The sequence below is a fragment of the Corvus kubaryi genome, unplaced genomic scaffold, assembly GCF_017639235.1.
Source record: "Corvus kubaryi isolate FWS band 111438036 unplaced genomic scaffold, C.kubaryi_AGA036_p1.0 66, whole genome shotgun sequence".
Taxonomy (NCBI): domain Eukaryota; kingdom Metazoa; phylum Chordata; class Aves; order Passeriformes; family Corvidae; genus Corvus; species Corvus kubaryi.
In genome coordinates, this window is record NW_024582054.1 from 32,628,628 (window position 1) to 32,640,925 (window position 12,298).

The following is a 12,298-nucleotide window of genomic DNA, read 5'->3' on the forward strand; positions in this document are numbered from 1 at the left end:
AAGTTGTCCCTGCCCATGCCCAGGGGGTGGAATATTGGATTTAAGGTCCCTTCCAAACCAAACCATTCTGGGATTGTGTGATTATGATTCTGCAGTGCCCTTGGGCACAGGCACAGCCAGGTCCCAGAGCACATTCAAAACAGTGAAGGACCAGGCTCCTGGGAGGGCACCCTCCCATAGCTTGTCCTGCTGGAAACCCACCACAAAAAACACACAGACACAGCACAGCTAATGAAAAATGGCCTTAGGAAACCTTTTGGCTCAGCAACAGAGGAAACAACTAAATGCTAAAGACATTTTAACATCTAGAATGGATGCTACATTCATATAAAAAAAAAAAGATATTCACATTACAACAAGCTCATAGTTTTCTTGCAAAAGAAAACTCTTTTTTGAAACCCACTATTTTATTTAGTGATGAGCTTCTCCCCCCAAAAAAGTTCATTTGACAACAGCAATCAAAGACCAAACACCACTACGTCCCTGCAGAGACAATCACACTTGATTTCCTCTCTGCTGCCATTTCTGTCACCTTTTAAAACCATTCTCACATTGCCAAGGACTAACTCAGATTTTAAGCCTCCACTTCAACATTTCAGCAGCACCGGGTGCTACCCAGCTCCCCGCCTCAGCTCCGCCTTCCTTCTCCTCAGCCCCTGCAGCTCTTCCCTGAGGTGCTGCACAGCCTGCAGGATGTCCTGGCGCTGGGGATCATCCTCTGCTTTCTCTGTGTAGAGCAGGAAATGTTTCACGGTTTCGGAGAGCAGCGTTTCGGGATCCACGTCCCCCCGGCGCAGGCGCAGCATCCTCTCGCAGGCGATGGCGTAGTTTTTGTGCCAGTTCACCGGGTGACTGGGATGGGAGTTGACAATTTCTTTGTATGACTGTTAAAGGAACAAAAAGAAAAGGAAAAAAAAAAGAAGGAGGGGGCAGCAAATTAATTGAACGAAGGGGGAGCAACAGCTTTAACCAGTGCTTCAAAACTGCCTGGAAAGAAACAGATGCTATTTAGATGTCCAAGTCCAGAGCTGGAGTATTTCTGTAATTCACTCTGTGTTTGCCATTCAGCAGCATGAATCAGAAATCCAAGGGGGGCTGAAACGTTTCCCTTCCAACAGCAGCTGTTTGTTTAGAAACATTACAGATGATGGTGATAACCCCACGGCACATTATGTGCTTCCCCCAGAGAGGTGTTACACCAAGCTGGGGGAAAAAAGAGATTTAACTGTCGTGCCTGCTAGACATTTACTCAATATTTCAGGAGATCAGGACGTCTTCCACAGGACTTAAGCAGTGTGTTGACTTGAGTGGGAATATTCATAAGCTCAACAGCAGGCATGTGCCTGGGAACTTTGCAGAATAGCAAAAATCCCAGCAAAACGGGCAAGAATGAAGGAAACTATTTGTTGATTCTCTGCTGGAGTATGAAATACTGCTCCTCTCTGCTGACACACACTGATCACTTTGTGCATCTGTTGGCATCTCAGGCAGTCCAGTATTTCCAGAGATACCTACACCAGCTTATGGGTGTTATTCTTTGGTGTGAAATGCAGCAGAATTAATTTGCAGTGAGAAGACTGTCGGATTTTATACTTGCTGGCTCAGACGCACGACTGTGTAATGACAGAGGGGACAAGTGCATAGAGGGGACTTCAGGACAAGCAATCTCTTGGCATGGGTTTGGAGCCCAGCACAGACAACATAATTATAGCAAAAGCAGGGTGTTGACTGGTTTGCTTTTGGCATCCTCCGTGACCGAGGGGGCAAGTAGGAATGGATAAAATCCCTGAACAAATCTCTTTGAATCGGCTACGCTCCCAGTTTGGATAAACAAGGGGAATGCAGATTACAGGGCCTGTATGGAAACACTGTATTTCCATGGACTCCAGAAATTTAAAAGAAAAGGGGGAAAAAAAAAATCCACGATGGAGGCTGCAGGGAGCATTCCTAACCCAAATCCAGGACTTACAGTGTATGCAAATGTGTAAAGTTGTGATTTCATTTCTGCAGTCACACTGGCTGTTTCTGCAAGGTCAAAGATGAAGAAAGCTGTTTTCATCCTAGGAAAACAAGAAAAACTTCCATGTGGTAACTGCGTAATGCAACCAGCTCACATCAATAGATCCACATGTGGGACAACACACAGGATCTCCATTTCAGTCACCAGTGAGATGAATTTCTCCCTGTAATACATTTCCTCACCTTACAACCCAACTACCTTTGAGAGACTTTGAGCAGGACCTTTTGGGGAACAAAACAGCCACTTTCCTGAAGGCTTTGCTGGAGGCCTTGCACGCTTCATCTCATCCTGCCAGCCTTTTCCTTCTAAAGGTTGGCACATGTAGACCCAATAAGGCCATGGCCCATCAAGCTGCCTGCTTTGGTGTGTGTTTCCACACCAGTGAGCTGGCAGTGCCCACTGGCTGTTGGAAGAGAGCAAAGGAAAATTACCTGGCTTGCCACATCTCCTCGTTGGCGACAGCTTCCCAGGAAGAGGGACTGAAACTAAATGGGAATGGAAATAAAATTCAGCCATCAGATCCACCTTGCCGGGTTTCACCCACCACAACCCTTCCAACCCAGGCAGTTACAGACCTCCCAGGCAGAAGAAAACCTGGCATGAAGCCTGTGGCTCTGACAGCAGGGAATTCAGCTGATTCTCTGTCATTTAAAAAACTTTATTCCTCCCTCTCCATAGAAGGAGCCTCTGGTATATCAGATGTTTCACAGCATCCCAGTTCTCAAAGCCAGAGGTGTTTTTTGCCATTGCAGGTCAATCTATGACATTTAGACCTATGGATGTCTCAATAATTTTAGCTCCTGATCAAGTTTTAAGGTCAGAATTGGACCTAATACTTGACTAGAGATGCCCTTGCTATTTTTTACACTATTAAAAATCATGGATCATGGAATGGTTTGGGTTGAAAGGGAGCTTAAAGACCATCTAATTTTAACTCCCTGCCATGGGCAGGGACACCTTCCACTCCCCCAGGTTGCTCCAAGCCCCATCCAGCCTGGCCTGGAACACTGCCAGGGATGGGGCAGCCACAGCTCCTCTGGGCCGTGCCTGTGTCTCACCACCCTCACAGGGAAGAATTTCTTCCTGCTGTCTATCCAGAACACAAAACATTGAGATTATGGCTCTTGTTTAATTCCTCTAACCCTGCAGCAGGTGTGGCAATGCTGCTGGCAGGAAATGATGAGCAGGAAGGAGCAGAGGCTCCTCTGCCTCGTACCTGCCATAGTCTTCAGTCCAGTTATAGAGGTTCCTTGTGAGATGAATCCACTCTCCTGGGTCAAACACAGCTCCAGAAGGAACCAACTTTTCACATGTACCCCAGGGCCAGAGCGAGTGGCTCCTTCTCCAGGTCGAGTCCCCTTCATGAAGACCTATGCAGACAAACACTTCCTTACTGCCAAAAAAACCAACAGAGAGAGCAATGGTGAAGCCACCCCAGAGACCATGGGCTACCCCATGTCCCTGAGCAAACCAAACCACACACAGCACACTGTGCAGCAAACACGCCCATCCGGCAATCTCCCATCAGCACGGGCACGTTTTGGGGCAGTCTGGAAAACAGATGAATTCCCCATCTGGCATTGCCCATCTGTCCTGCCAGCACAGGTGGCACATCCTGTCCCCCTTCCTGGACCTCCCAAACAGGCCAGAAGCTGCAGGAGAAGGCCATTTCTCCCCACTGGCACCTGGCTCTGCTCCTGTGCCTCCCCATCCTCGCAGGGCTCACCCCAGCTAGTCTAAATGCAGATGCTATTCTTATTCATGTGAGTATCTAATCCTTTCTCCACTCTTACTAAGCTATTTTTATATGATGATTATTCCTGGAATACATTCATTCTATGCTAATCAGTTGGCCACAATGTTCACAAAGGAGAAGCAGCAGCAATTTGCTCTCCAACCATCGTCGTTCTGAGTACACGGGAACGTTCCTTTTCTCTGTGATGAATTGTACCATCAACAACAAAAAATCATCAGTAAAAAACTCTGCAGATCACCTTTTTTCCCCCTCCTTCCTGAAAAACCAAACCAACCTCAAAACAAGAGGCAATATTATATCCAGATGGAGTTACTTCTGCAGAGGTATTTTGCTTTAATTGCAAAAATAATCTCGCCACCGGGGAGGAAGTCAGTGGAGAAAATTGGTCTTTTGGATGCAGTACCAAGCTGTTCCATAAAAAATTTCAGGAGTAAAAAAAGGGTCGGAGATTTTAGGAAAGCTGTTACATATGAAAGGAATGCTTACTGTTTATTTACTTTGAGGAAACGATGGAGATTAAAGGCAAGTGTCCCGTCGGGTAATACTCCTTCCACAGGATTCCACCGGTTCCCGGGAAAATAAACGCCAGGTAAATGCTTGGCCAGCTTGGGTAAATACCATTCATAAGTCATCATCTAGAATAAAAGATATTATCACCATGAAGACAAGAATCAGAAGATTTACATCCAGAAGAAATGGTTTCTGCAGGAGTAATAACCATTTGCTCCAGGAAGTCACCCCCCAAGTCAGCAGTGACACGAGGCCACAGCACCAGACTGGGTCACTGTGGTCAGCCCATGCCACCAGACTGGGTCACCACAGTCACACCACAGCACCAGACTGGGTCACTGTGGTCAGATCACAGCACCAGACTGGATCACTGTGGTCAGATCAAACCACCAGACTGGGTCACCAGTGCCTTCTGATCAGAGGCACGTGGTTCTCACTCCAACAACAAAACAGCCACTGCTGGTAGGACCCACAACAGGGATCTGGTTTGGTTAAACACAAGGAATTGGGTTTGGGGTTTGCCAACAAGTCACAGACTGACACTGTACCGTGCCGTAAATCAAGTGCCTCTGGATGGGAGAGAATTTGCTGAAAGTCCTTGCAAGGAGTTTCAAAGATAAACCAAGACTTTTCCTTGAGTTTCAGTGCTTCCAGATAGTTGTTTATTAAGTCTTATCAGAGGAACAGAGCCACTAGCGTGACCCAGGTACAGCATAGAGCACAGAAAAGCAGGAGTGAGGCCTCTCTATCAAGATTTACACAGCCTTTTAACAATAATTTAACCAATAGTTACTAAAAACGTACATTATTTTTACTTTCCTACCAATTACTCAGTCACACGACCAGGAACTGCGGAATTTTCTATCCAATCATTCCAAACTACTTTTACTGCAGAACATGGAGTAGTAGAAGAAGGAGAAGAAGGTTTAGAGAACAACAACAATCCTCCATTTTGGTATTTTTTACTCTTATCTATTTACTACAAAGAGAAGCCCAAAACCTCTAAATTTTTCACCCTGTGGCAACCTTACATAGTAGTCTATCACCTAATTCACACCACTGTATTTTCTAGTTCTTGTCTGACCGTTGGTAATTTTTTCCAAGGTTTGAGGCTAAAACAGTGTTGTTCAGGGGGGTAAGAACCCTTAAAAACAAGCAGAGAAATATTCTCAGCACTCTGGGCTCCTACAACAGACTCTTGTTGCAAAGCCAAGTGTGGCAGTGGAAGTGTGGGTGACCCATCCTGTAACTTTTTTTTTTCTCTTTTCCCATTTCTCAGTGAAAAAGGAACATGCACACCACACTCCATCCCAGGGCTACCCACAAGTGTTAAAAAAAAAAAAAAACGGTTTTATTTATTTCCACATTACGCGTTTTATTGGACAGAGAGACCCTATCAAGGAGATCAAGGAACAACTGAACTTTTGCTGCCCATGTTTAAATCTGCCTTTCTAAATAGCACTTTCTGAACGTACCTCCTGGTCCACTAAGGTGATATCTGGCCTCATCCCCTCACAATAATGAAGGTAACGAAGAGCATTCCCAGGCAAGTCTCCTCTCAGCAGGATCACTGCCCCCGTTGGCATAGAGGACAGCAGGTTCCTTGCAAACTTATCAACAACGTAATTGTTGCTCTGATCACAGGTGCTGAAGAGAACAGATGAAAAACAGAATCTTAAAACCAGGTATTTGCATGGCTTTGCAGAATTTCAGAACAATTTTATGCTCTGGGGATCCACAGGGGAAATCCACGCTGGTCAGGTTGAAAACATCACAGAATCCCAGAAAGGTTTGGGTTGGAAGGGACTTTAAAGAACATCTCATTCCAACCCCCTGCCATGGCAGGGATACCTTCCACCATCCCAGGTTGCTCCAAGCCTCGTCCAACCCGGCCTGGAACTTCCAGTGACGGAGAGTGTCAACAATTTAATCACTACAACAACTTAGTATCCCCATTTCCAGAGAAAGTGAGATACAGAAACAAAGCATTTAGAGCACAGGCCCTCAGAAAGCAGCACCAGATCCATAAACCACAACAGTTTTGCCAAAACACACTCACTGCATACCTTCACCTTAATTCTGGTTTCTTCTTGGGCTAAATCTACATACTTACTGGTTGGTGCTGGAAGTGCCAGTACAATGATGGCTCTGTAGAGCATTTAAAATCCTCCTCATCCTTTAATGTTTCAATTAAGATTGAAAAAGCCAAGTTTTTGTAGTATCAGGCAGAAGCAGATTTACATCAGCTGAGACTGCATCCTTTTCATTTCAGTTACATGCACATACTCCAGGTACGGACTCAGGTGACACTCCAGGACAGGAGCTATGAGTGGCTCACCTGTGGACAAGCCTTTGGAAAAGGTGTGCCAAGAAAAGGATTCCTGAGGATGAAATCTACACTTCCTTGGTCAACCTCTACCTGAGCATCCCTACGAGTGCACTGATTCCTATCCACGTGACTGCACGGGGTTATGGGATAGGGAAGCCCCAAACTACAGATTTAAGTTTTCAAAAAAAAAAATAGAAAAAAACCTCAGGGCCCAAGGTAACCTGAAGGAAAGCAAAGGCCAAATGAATTCTGCAAATCTCCTTAGGAGATAAAGCACAGATTTACAAGGGTTTTGTATTAGAAGTTTATGCATCTACAGAGTTTTTTTCCTTCAACCTACATGACACCCCCTGGAGTTACAGCCTGGAGCTGGTGACTCTGAGGGACATCAGACCAGGGAGTCCTGCAGGCTGTGACCAGGCAAGCTTAGGTGGGGTGTGGAAAGTGCCTTTCCCACTCCCAGACAAGGACAGAAACCCCAGGAGCACCCCAACCCACCCTGTGAGGCAGCACCAAGGGAATTTCTCACCTGTAATTTGCCCAAAGTTGAGAAGCAACGAGGGCAAGAGCAGGAAGCCACTCCAGCCAGGGCAGCAGCCAGGTGCCCTCCAGCACAGTGCTCCTTCCAAAGTTGGCCAGTGTGGCCAGCCCCAGCCCTGCCAGCACGGCCACCACAGCACTGCTCTGCAGCCAGAACCGCTCCACCTAGGAGAGAATCCCAGAACTGGGGTTGGGTTGGAAGGGACCCTAAAGATCATCCCATTCCACCCCATATTTCACACCTTCCACCATCCCAGTTGCTCCAAGCTCCATCCAAACTGGCCTTGGAGCTGTATTTTGGCACCTTCTGCAGCTTCAAGACAAGTGCCTGCTCCCGGTCAGATGGTTTTAAGGTTTTGAATGTTTCTCTCAAAAATTAACATGCCAGAGCAACTTTCGGAGTGCAACTTACCACGCCTAGAAACAAAGGCTTTGTAACATCCAAATTTGCTCTCCAAGCAAAGAAAAGGGAATAAAGACAGAGCATTCCAGTGAAGAGCCAGATCACAGCTGATTTCTGCTGCTTTGACCTATAAAAAAAAAGATGTATCACTCCTGGGACATGATGAAAAATGAAGCAAAAATTTTATGTGCTTGAACTCCTTGCATACCTAAATGCATTTAACACAGGGAGCTGATGAGCCTTTCTTTACCCTCACCATTTATGAAACTTCTGTTTTAAAAGCACAAAACCATCAGGATTTCAGGAGTTTTAAGCTTGCCATCTACGAAGCCACGGGGTTAACCAGGACTAAGGGATATTTTGCTCTTAATAATAGATGACCACAGCCAATTGCTGCAATTTCTGCAGCAGCAAGCAGAAGGCAAAGCAAGCTGCCCATGCAGGCAGTAAGAGAAATGTGCAAAAAATGCACATTGAAGCAAATATTGTCCAACTTACGGCAGTGCTGTGCTCACACAGGCCACGAGTGCCAGGGCAAGGACAGGAAGGGAGAGCTCTGACTTCATCTGTGCCAGCTGGAAACTGTGGAGAAATTAAAGTGTGGATGTGTTACCCCCAAATCACCCCCTGCACTCAATTAAACTATCAGGAGTAACAGGGAACATGCACAACAGAACATATTCCCATTCTGCTGGGATTAAGTCTACCAGAAATGGGGATGAGGGTGGGTTACACAGCAGGATTTTGAAGGAAAGATCACTGGGGAGGGGGATCCAGAGTTTTTCCATCAGTGAGGAAGACAGAGGCTATGAATGCTGTCCCTGTGCTGGACACACAGGGCCCCAGGTCTGGACAGGATGAGGAAAGGCAGGACAGGAGCTCAAAGGACAGCAGCAGCAACAGGTTTCTCTCCATGAAAGGCAGAGCCCAGGTGTTACTCACAGCAGCATCTCTCTCATACTGGATCCTGTCTCAGACTTGGCCTGAAATAAAAACAAAGGACACCCATGAGAAACCCACACACTGATTGGGTATCACTGGGGCAAGGGAAGTCTTCTCATTTTCTGTCTGCAAGCAAGGCAGCAACCTCTACTCAAACCTTCACTGCAGGATGTTCTCCCACATTCCTGTTTTGTGTGATGCCACTGAAGGATTTACCCCCTGGATAAATATTTTTCTAAGGTGCTGACAACTCATTACCCTGTGATTAGAGCATGTCATCTGGTTTAATAATGATCTCTGCTATATCATGGAATCATTAGGGTTGGAAAATCCCTCTGAGATCATCAAGTCCAACCATTAACCCATCACTAACCCACGTCCCCAAGTGCCACATCCACACATCTTCTAAATCCCTCCAGGGATGGTGATTCTACCACTGCCCTGGACAGCCTATTCCAATGCCTGACCATTCTTTCTGTGATTTTTTTTTTCCTAATATGCAGTGTAAACCTCTCCTGGCACAACCTGAGGCCATGTCCTCTATCTTCATGGCAGAATTATTTTCTGGGACATCTCCCCAGAGCCTAAGATGAGCTCAATTCCTCCTTGATTACCAGACTTGCCCCTGTCTCCTCTGCCCTGCCAAATGCAGAGCTATGAGATTTACATAAGATACATGAGAATTCTTATTGCAGTGATCTGCAATCCATGGCACAAGTCTGGAAAAAAAAGACATGCTGTGTGGAGGTGAGGAATTACCTTCACTGCTGCTTGCTGGGAAAGTGGTGGCTACCAGAGAAAAGGTAAGGTAAACGGGTTCAGGAGGTCTGGAAGGAGTATTTAATCTCAATAAAAATGGAATAGTTCATTGCATTCAGGATTTGATTAAAAAAATAAGTGTCAGAGGATGCAGAGCCAGCTCAGAGCTCCTGAAGCCCCACCTTGCTGGCAGCTGATGGCCCCAGACACATCCTTTGCAGAAATGAAATTTCTGGTCTATGGCTTACAGGTAGAACCCTCTCCAAAATATTTCCTGGGCTTTTTTTTGACCCTGCCTGCCCTTAAAACAGAGCTATGGGATGCAAGGGCTGTCTGTCCATCCAGCAGTGCTCTGGCATTATCCCAACTGGCACCAGGACCAAACGTTTGGATTTTGCTGTATTTATTGCTCCTGCTTCAGACAAGTTCATCCTAAATGTGATTTGTGGTGTAGGATTACACGCAGTCCATCCCTAAGCCTCCTGAACATCAACTTGAATTCATCACATTTGATGGAGAGAGGAGTTAAGGGATTTGCATGCCTTGGTATTGCTCTGCCCAGTGGAGGCTGATTCTCAGGAGACAGCTGGGAACAGGACAACAGGGGAAGTCACACAAGTCCTTCAGAGGGTGGACCTGATCTCTGTAGGAATTTTTGGACAGATTCAGTGGCAGCAGCAGGAATTATCATGTCTTTTGACACACATCCTACAGCCACACAGCTCTCGGAGAAGGGTGGAATGGCACAGTGACAGTGATGCTGTGTCACACTGGCTGCATGTGAGGGGTAATTTCTGAGGATGTGGGGCTCCAGGACCCCAAGGAGTGACAGAACATGTACACCACACCTTTTTATCGTTTTCCTCCCAGTGGTGTGATTTCCCAGCCCTCTGCCCTGAAATCTTTGAAGCAGGACAGAAACTGGGTTGATGGGCTGGTGATTTCCTTGGGTGGCCAGAGCCCAACATCCAAGTCAGGGCTGGAGGAGGCAGCAAGTTCAGCAAGCAACCATGGATACTTCCCTCCCTTGGCAAGAGCAGAGACCTCAATCACTCAGATCAGAGGCTCCTGAGAACCTTCAAACCAACCATTCACTTAAATTCAACATTAATAAGTTAGGAGGAATAATTTAGAACCCTCAAACCAACCACTCAATCAACATTAGTAAGTTAAAGAGGAATAGCTTTTAAATGAAAACTGCTTGTGATCTCTTTAAATGTCTGAGTTAAAAATAGAAAAATAAGACAATATTAATCTCAAAAACACCACAAAATTGATGTCACCAACTTCCTCTAGCACAGTTTGCTATTTGGGCTCCTACACACATAAGACACAAACACAGCTTCCAGGAAATAATAGGGCTCATCCCATAAAGAAAAGAGAATTATCTCTTTGCTTTCCCAGCCACATGATCCACTCCCAGAAAACCTGACAGGTCAGGAGGTCAAAATCAGAAATAAATGCTTAAAAAAATGAAACATTTTCAATTTCCTTCCCCGCAAGCCCTTAATCGTCACAAACAGAACAGTTCTGCTGTTGCATAAGTGGAAAGAAAGTAATTTAGGCAATGACCCTTGTTTACCAGATTGAATGTCCCATATTCTTCCCTCAGAAAGTGGGTCAAAAATCCTTGAAAAGTCGTCTGGTCTCCCCATGTCCAGCGGGCTCGACTGAGGTAGGACGAAGCCGGCAGATAGAGATAAGGCAGCAAACCAGCCAAGAAGCATAAACCCAACTTCAGCAAATGGCCTGGGGACAATTCCTGCACCAAAATATGTCATATTGCATAACAATGTTTATTTTAGTTTAATCACGCTGGAACTTCAAGAACAGATAAAGAAAAAACATCAAATATATTTACACAGAGCTGATCTCTCAATTTATAGTAAGTCCCTACAAAATGCTATGTTAAACCTTACGATTTTGTGGATTACTAGGAAACTGCATCAAACTGATCTCCTTTGCATGGCAGGGTGAAATTTAAGTGAAGCAAATAATATTAGCTAGGACTCATGAGTATCATACTCATTGCATCTTTCACATTTAAATCATGGCATGACATGCATAGATGGCTGAAGCACTGCAAGGCTGAGATAACCCACTTTGCAGCGATTAAGAGTTGGCTGGTTTTCCATCTGGCAAAAAAAAAAAACCCACATAAATGCTGCTCTAGTACAACTACACACATCACCACCATCATCAGGAGTCAGTTTTGCCATTTACTTGATCGTGATTACGCTGGCTAAATTGGATAGGCCAACTTTTGGGGTGGGATTTTCAAGACTGCCTAAGGGGTCAGGGAGACAAGACTTTCAAAGGGACTTCTGTGCCTAACTCCTTTAAGTGCTTTGGAAAATCCCACCCTAGAATATTGCACGCTTGCTTTGTCGTTAGCCACTGCCCTGTCAATCAAAGCACTTCCTCAGCATTTGGGGTTACTGGGAGTGATGATCTATGGAGCAGAGAAAGGAGCCCGATAATGGTGGTGGTCAGAGCTCCTTCAGAAGAAAGATGGCTCACTTGTACTTTAAAAGGGCAGTTTTCCATCAATTACCCATCTTATTCAGTGGTTTCCTGCAGCAGGCACTACTGGGCTGTCGAAAGTATTTCCCAGGATTATTATATTGGCACAGCATTGCCCTTGCTGGAAATCACTGAGGCCTCTCTGGATCTCTCTGCTTAAAAAAAATAAAATTCTGTTTAAAGGACACAAATATATTGCAGAAATGAGTCTTCATTGTGTTCATGGAAATATATGGCCAGAAAGGGGGTTGTTGGGGATGATGAACAGATTTTGGATCAAGCTTGTCTGAGTTGCAACACATCTCTTGCAGCTCATGTGCTTCACCCAGGCTTAGTTATGCCCTGTGCCACGGCTGAGAACCACACAGGATTTATCTGGAAAAGGGTGGAAAAATACAGGCAGGACTGGCCTGGCAGCAACCTGGCCAAGTGTCACCTTCACAGGGACAACAGAGAGAGGGGAGAGTGATGGAGGCTTCCCAGAGCCACCTGCAAAATCATCAGAGCATCTGCATC

At 45.6% G+C, this 12,298-nt stretch overlaps 1 protein-coding gene across 4 annotated transcripts in view; it reads right to left on the reverse strand.

The window, feature by feature from the left end:
• Positions 1 to 229: 229 nt before the first annotated feature.
• TMEM260 (transmembrane protein 260) overlaps positions 230 to 12,298 on the reverse strand; it is a 33,969-nt gene continuing 21,900 nt past the window's right edge. For 3 of the 4 annotated variants that reach the window (XM_042047605.1, XM_042047607.1, XM_042047606.1), the window contains 11 exons: positions 10,842 to 11,021; positions 8,501 to 8,541; positions 8,057 to 8,140; positions 7,568 to 7,685; positions 7,145 to 7,320; positions 5,762 to 5,933; positions 4,263 to 4,411; positions 3,237 to 3,413; positions 2,452 to 2,505; positions 1,970 to 2,060; positions 230 to 884 (listed from right to left, as the gene is read on the reverse strand). In XM_042047605.1, the coding sequence (XP_041903539.1) occupies positions 612 to 884; positions 1,970 to 2,060; positions 2,452 to 2,505; positions 3,237 to 3,413; positions 4,263 to 4,411; positions 5,762 to 5,933; positions 7,145 to 7,320; positions 7,568 to 7,685; positions 8,057 to 8,140; positions 8,501 to 8,541; positions 10,842 to 11,021 (1,515 nt within the window). In that variant the 3' untranslated portion in view covers positions 230 to 611. The remainder of the gene's footprint in view (positions 885 to 1,969; positions 2,061 to 2,451; positions 2,506 to 3,236; positions 3,414 to 4,262; positions 4,412 to 5,761; positions 5,934 to 7,144; positions 7,321 to 7,567; positions 7,686 to 8,056; positions 8,141 to 8,500; positions 8,542 to 10,841; positions 11,022 to 12,298) is intronic. The other variant, XR_006019327.1, reaches the window with a different exon arrangement.